Source organism: Sinocyclocheilus anshuiensis, unplaced genomic scaffold, assembly GCF_001515605.1.
Source record: "Sinocyclocheilus anshuiensis isolate Anshui unplaced genomic scaffold, SAMN03320099.WGS_v1.1 scaffold401, whole genome shotgun sequence".
In the NCBI taxonomy this organism is placed as follows: Eukaryota; Metazoa; Chordata; class Actinopteri; order Cypriniformes; family Cyprinidae; genus Sinocyclocheilus; species Sinocyclocheilus anshuiensis.
In genome coordinates, this window is record NW_015539847.1 from 125,760 (window position 1) to 133,201 (window position 7,442).

The window sequence follows — 7,442 nt, forward strand, 5'->3', positions numbered from 1 at the left end:
ACTCTTTCCTCATTATTTCTCTCTCCCAGTTCATGAATCTGTTCTTCAGTGAATCTGTGGATCGGTCTGAACGATGAGCTTCTCTTCATTCACACGGATCCAGTCTGAAGCTCATTGACTCTGGGCTCTTCGGCTCAATTCACGTCTGATTGAATTTGCTCCTCACAAACATTTCTAATGGCATTAGACGAGCCGCACGCACACAACTAACTCCATTTAGCAGCCAAATCAGGTTTAAAGACCATATTGATGCCGAGAATTATTAAGCGTGATCATCAAAACAACAGACAATGGGCCAAAGTGTCCACTAACCGGTTTATCTGTAATTCCACAGAAGCAAAACAGATGCCCTGATTTACAGTCCGGCGCTGCAGAATGAGGAAACGCAGATAAGACTGTTTGAGATACATATGAAAGTTCTGATAAAAACCTCGCTAATCACATCTGAGAACAAAGTTCAGCCAATCAGCATGATTGAAGGATAGTGACGGATTTAATTGGCGATTAGAAAGTGGACATTCATTTAAAGTGCCTTGTTTCCCAAACTCTGTCTGTCACTGGTCCAGCTCACGGGTCAGTGTCTAGCTGGTTAGTCCGGGTTAGTTAACTGCTGCTGGCTGCAAAAAAGCATCTTTCTCTGATTCTGGCAAAACAACATTTAATCAAGCAACGCATCAGTGGCAAATACTTGATTATACTCCACTTGATGGTTTGACGGTGAATATTTTGGGAAGCGCGCTCAAAAATGGCCTTATATTTAACTGACTTTAAACAGAGACACTAGAAACTGTTTGAACATCCAAACAAATGACACTCCATCTGTAATCATTAATACGGTTATTTCCATTTTCCCACTTTACCCTAAACAATTACCAGACGCACGAGTGGTCAGAAACAGTCCTCAGCTAAACGTGAGGCACGATGAGACGGAATCAGACACACGCTTCCCATCATGCACCGCCATCTGCATAATGAAGAGAACTTCAGCTGAAGTCACACTGGAAACGCCAACTCAAAGAAAAGCGTTTGAGGTGGTTAACAGCAATTAAATGAATAACGAGATGCTCTGAATGTCTGCTCATAGTTCTGAATAGTTCGTAGTTAAGTGCGGCCGCTTCAGTTTACAAGTTAATCAGCAAAATACACTCAAACCGGTCAGTTTTCAGACTGATGGAGGATATAGTATGTGCTGACAACTACATCGTTCAATAAAAACTATCAAAAAAGAGTGAAAATATATAATCATCCTCCTTCAGACAATATATTCAAAGTATGCATAACATAATCTGACCTTGATTATAGAGGAATCGACAGTGATTATCTTGATGTTCGCAGCATGAATCTGTTATGTAAATCTTCATCTTGATTCTCTGAAGTGTGTGTCGAGGGCTGTTGAAGCAGATGGAGATTCACAGCTTTATTCGGATCGCCGGCTCTCTGAAGGGTTTGTGAGGAGCCACATGTTTCATTTCACTTCTAACGAGTCGTTACGCTCAAGAGCTCATTACACAGCGCAGTTAAACTGAGAACAATCTCTGATCGTCTGCATCCGTGACAGTCAAACCGCACAGAAGTTTGAGTCTAAAACTGTCCTGCTTCTCATAAACCAGACCGACTCAATTTGGTGCATTTTAACTAGAGATTCTAATGTAGAAATGTCATAGAAATATCACTTTCTTCTGGTCAAAATATATTTTAGAGCATACATTTCAGGAATATCATTTTCACACTGAAAATATATTTTATTTTAACTTTAAAAAATCAAAATGTATTACACAATGTACTCGAGGAAAACGCAATCTTAAATCACATTTTGGGTAAATGCAGAATGTGTGTGTATTTTTAATATTGTTTGTACAATATAAATTGATGGAAAGTATGTTTTAAAAAGTCATAAATAGGAAATAAGCTTATCAAAAACAATTATTATTTTTAATAATTATAAATACTTATGTGAAATATTTTAACATTATTTTAGGGTAATATTTTTTGGCCATTTTGTGTATATTTTGAAATAAATGTCTAAAATCTATATCTGGATATGTATATATATATTTGAGTTCAAGTTGAGTTTGTTTGTTCTCCTCTCATTTGTTTGTGTGTTTCTCTGCAGAATCGCTGCCCAGTTCTGAGCAATTTTGACATTCACCATCAGTGACTCAATAGAGACAAAACCATGGAGATCTGAAACACTACAGAGCCGTTAAACACAAACATCAGCACTGAGAGATTCATGCTGACAACATACAGCAGAAACACAAACAAACCAGCTTTTATTCAGACACAACACCCTAACAACAATGCCCTAGCAACCACACACACAACACCCTAACAACGGTACACAACACCCTAACAACGGTACAACACACCCTAACAACGGTACACAACACACCCTAACAACGGTACACAACACACCCTAACAACTGTACACAACACACCCTAACAACTGTACACAACACCCTAACAACGGTACACAACACACCCTAACAACGGTACACAACACCCTAACAACGGTACACAACACCCTAACAACGGTACACAACACCCTAACAATGGTACACCACACCCTAACAACGGTACACCACACCCTAACAACGGTACACAACACCCTAACAACTGTACAACACACCCTAACAACTGCACACAACACCCTAACAACAATACACTAGCCACCCCATGCACACAACACCATAACAACCCCACACACAACACCCTAACAACCGCACGCAACAAACACACCCTAACAACGGTACACAACACCCTAACAACGGTACAACACACCCTAACAACGGTACAACACACCCTAACAACTGTACACAACACCCTAACAATGGTACATAACACCCTAACAACTGTACAACACACCCTAACAACGGTACACAACACCCTAACAACTGCACACAACACACTAACAACTGCACACAACACCCTAACAACTGCACACTAACAACCACAAACAATACCCTAGCAACCACACACACAACACCCTAACAACCACATATGACACCCTAGCAACTGCATAGCAACGTAACAGAGTTTGCATCACTCACATGTTGGATGTTTTAAATGTCAAATATATAGTGCGGTGTGGTAGTTAGTGTGTTAGTGATTTAGTGTATGGTAGTTAGTGTATGGTAGTTAGCGTACAGTAGTTAGTGTGTGGTAGTTAGTGTACGGTAGTTAGTGTGTGGTAGCTAGTGTACAGTAGTTAGCGTGTGGTAGTGTATGGTAGTTAGTGTACAGTAGTTAGTGTGTGGTAGTTAGTGTATGGTAGTTAGTGTACGGTAGTTAGTGTGTGGTAGCTAGTGTACAGTAGTTAGCGTGTGGTAGTGTATGGTAGCTAGTGTACAGCAGTTAGCGTGTGGTAGTTAGTGTATGGTAGTTAGTGTACGGTAGTTAGCGTACAGTAGTTACTGTGTGGTAGTTAGCGTGTGGTAGTTAGCGTGTGGTAGTTAGTGTATGGTAGTTATCGTGGTAGTTAGTGTATGGTAGTTACTGTGTGGTAGTTAGAATATGGTAGTTAGTGTGAGTGTTACTGGTTAAAGGTTGATTGTCTGATTTCTGGTCTAAGTGTTTCTGGTCTCAGCGTTCACTCACAGTGCTTCCATTAACTCCACAAACACCGATTACAGCCTCAGCTCGTCTCCGGCCGGCGATACGCTCACACACGCAAGACACTAATTAACCCAGAGCAGTTAATTGTGTAAGGAGATAATTGCATGTAAATGCTGTGGCTGAAGTGGCTTTTCAGTGGCTGTCAGGACTCAGCGGTCAGATGAGGAGGATTTAACACTGACGACATGAATTAATTCGAGTAAAACAGTCCATTCAGACTGACAGCAGCGCAGGAATGATTTACTGACGATACACACACCAGGAGAAATGATCAACAGATGAGACCTGACTTCTGATCTCTGAAGGTCAAAGGTCACGCAGGGTTAATAACTCTCTCCCTAAAGGTCCAAAACAACATTGCTAGTGAATCCCAAAAGCTTTTCTGCCAGTTTATATGAACACATGCGACTAAATCATTCCTGTTATAATCTATGAAATGTGACGTGAAGCTCCCGCTGCTCCTCTAGATCTTAAACATCATATTATATATTACTTCCACATCGACTCCCATCAGTGAATGTGACATATAAAGACTGAAAGAGTGTGACCGTTCACAGGAATATGAGATGTCGCTCGTCTCGGGGTCATGTGATGCGTGCGGTCACAGGAACATGACCTGTGGGATCCAGCGGCCGCAGTATCAGCTGTCAGTGTTTAACAGCTCCATCCTTTCAACACTATTTCAAAATAATTTCCTCACTTATTTGTAAGGTGACACCAGACGAGCGCGAGCCTGCGGCGCTTTACACAGCGTTCACACCGAACCCGAGACGACAGCAACACCGATGGAAGACGCTTTTGTTCCGCGGCGGCTTTAATGTGTCTTAATGGAGAGACGCGTTATGTGCAGAAACACCAGAGGACAGGCTTCGACAAACACAATCGCTTACTTCTCTTCATTCAGTCAACTGCTCGAGTGTGTTCTCTCGGGTGTTCTGGGTGGCTTCTCAGTGATCTTCTGAACCGCAGCTGTTTCTCAGATTCATCTTTCATTGTGTCTGTGGGTTTTTTCCGCTGTTTTCTGGTGAAAATGGTAGTAAAGCAGCATCTCGCTCTCCTCAACACACACATGATCTGAGGCGTTTGTTCAATCACACACACGCATGTGAGATGTAGAGATCTCAGTCTGGTGAGTGTGTTTCTGTGGTTATTGTGGATCTCAGAGCCGCGTCCCTTGCTCTTATCTTTAAACTGATAAGAGAAATATGTCATGTTAGCAGAGTCTCTGAATCAACACACACACTGCAGCGCCACCTACTGCTGACACACATGAACACGTGTGAGAAACACAATCAGAGCAGATCTACCCACAGCTTGTTCAACTCCACCTGCAAAATCTAACTATAGAATTACACAGCTCTTTATATAAAGTTGGATATATAAGCATGTCTCCAGCATACATGTATAGCAAATCTCACTAGACTGATTGTTTTTTATATATTAAGTCACATAGTCACAATACAATGAGTATTATGAAAATAGCTCTTGAGGTTTTATGATGGTAAAGTTAGGACTTTTTAAAGACCATTTTAAGACTAATCAAAGACAACTGAAGGTAACACAATACATCACAATGGTCTCTAAATGTAAATGTCTAGGCAAAACACAGTGAGATGTTTTAGCAACAGTTTGAAAATACAACTTCCAACAGATTTCCATTACATTTAAATCATTTTACAAAAAAAGCTAACTAGAATGAACTAGAACATGGAAATACCTTTTACTATATCTCGCACTGCACAAAAAACGCAGTTCTTCCTCAGTATTTTCGTCTTGTTTTCCAGTGCAAACATCTAAAGATTCTTGAATCAAGATGAGAAATTAATCAAAATGAAGTGAGTTTATGATCAGAACAAGAACAAATATCTGTCGATGGAGAATGAAAACTTGTTTTCCCTTTGAAATAAGTTAATTTTTCTGACTTCATCGACAGATATTTGTTCTTGTGTTAAAAATAAATTCACATAGTTTTGTTTAATTTCTCAGAAAACAAGACTTCATATCTTCATTTTTCATCTCCAGTAAGCGTATCTTGATTTAAGGATGTTTAGAAATTAGTACTGCAAAATAAGACAAAATACGGAGGAAGATATTAATGTTTTGCAGTGTGTGCAACATTTAATGCCACGACTTTATGAATTTAAGACTTTCTGATCTGATTTAAGAACTTTTTAATGTTGATTTAAAGGGATAGTTCACCCCAAAATGAAAGTTCTGTCATTAATTACTCACCCTCATGTCGTTCCAAACCCATAAGACCTTCGTTCATCTTCGAAACACAAATTAAGATATTTCTGATGAAATGCGAGAGCTCTCTGAGCCTCCATAGACAGCAATGCAACTGAAATGCTCCCAGACCCAGAAACATAGGAAGGACATCAGTAAAATAGTTCAATTTCAATTTTGTGAAGCTACGAGAATACTTTTTGTGTGCAAAGAAAACAAAAATAACAATTTATTTGACAATTCTTCTCCCTGAGTTACAGTCTTCTGCTATTTTGGAGAGTATCACGACGCATGTGTGTGCTTTCTCCAGAACGTAATCAACATAATCAGCATTGTTTACCTTTGTTTACGTTCTGGAGAAAGAGCGCGCATGCGTCGTGATTAGTGCAGTCAAATGATTAATCTCGATTAATCGCATCCAAAATAAAAGTTTTTGTTTACATAATATATGTGTGTGTACTGTGTATATTAATTATTTATATATATATAAATATACACACATGCATGCATATATTTCAGAAAAATATGTTATGTTTATATATTAAAAGTATTTATATATAATATAAATTATATGAATATAAATATATACATATAGATACATGTTAATATTTTCAAAATATATACTGTATGTGTCTGTATTTATATGTACATAATAAATATACACAGTACACACACACATATATTATATAAACAAAAACTTTTATTTTGGATGCGATTAATCGTTTGACAGCACTAGTCGTGATACTCTCCAAAATAGCGGAAGACTGTAACTCGAGGAGAAGAATTGTTGAATAAAGTTGTTATTTTTGTTTTCTTTGCGCACAAAATGTATTCTCGTAGTTTTACAAAATTACGGTTGAACCACTGACGTCACATGGACCATTTTAACGATGTTCTTACTACCTTTCTGGGCCTTGAACGTGGAAGTTACCTTGCTGTCTATGGAGGGTCAGAAAGCTCTCAGATCTCATCAAAAATATCTTAAGTTGTGTTCCAAAGATGAACGAAGGTCTTACAGGTTTGGAATGACATGAGGGTGAGTAATGTTAGAATTTTCATTTTTGGGTGAACTATCCCTTTAAATGTATTGTATGAAAGGGAATAAAGAAGGCCCCTTTTAAAATCACTGAAGTTGTCAATTATTTAAGTATAATTAATGAAGCTAACTGCACTATGATTCTCTTATTTACATTGTGTGTGCACTTTCTTGTGTTCAGGAGAGTATCACAATGCATGCATGTGGTGCTTCTGATGCAGGAGCCGGCGTTAATTGCGTTGCTGTCTATGCAGGGTCAGAAAGCTCTTTGATTTCATCACAAATATCTTAATTTGTGTTCCAAATAGATGAATGAAGATGAACGAAGGTCTTAGGGGTTTGGAATGACATGAGGGTGAGTAATTAATGACAGAATTTTCATTTTGGGGTGAACTAACCCTTCAAGACTTTGAAGCCCGCAGAAACCCTCTGTAAATTTGATTGACATGAGACATGTGAAAAGTTTCTGTTCACTGCTGGACGCTTCTCATCATGAGTGTGAGCGACGGCTGAAGCGTGCGTGTGTGTGTGTGAGAGAGTGTGTGTGTGTGTGTGTGTGAGAGAG

At 39.0% G+C, this 7,442-nt stretch overlaps 1 protein-coding gene across 4 annotated transcripts in view; it reads right to left on the bottom strand.

Annotated features, from left to right (window-relative positions):
- The window catches only part of LOC107684576 (uncharacterized), a 22,657-nt gene that overhangs the window by 2,922 nt on the left and 12,293 nt on the right, over positions 1–7,442 (bottom strand). For 3 of the 4 annotated variants that reach the window (XM_016480866.1, XM_016480865.1, XM_016480867.1), the window contains exon 7: positions 4,506–4,806. The exons of the other annotated variant lie outside the window; for it this stretch is intronic. In XM_016480866.1, coding sequence (XP_016336352.1) covers positions 4,516–4,806 — 291 coding nt within the window. In that variant the 3' untranslated portion in view covers positions 4,506–4,515. The remainder of the gene's footprint in view (positions 1–4,505; positions 4,807–7,442) is intronic. 4 annotated transcript variants of the gene reach the window in all.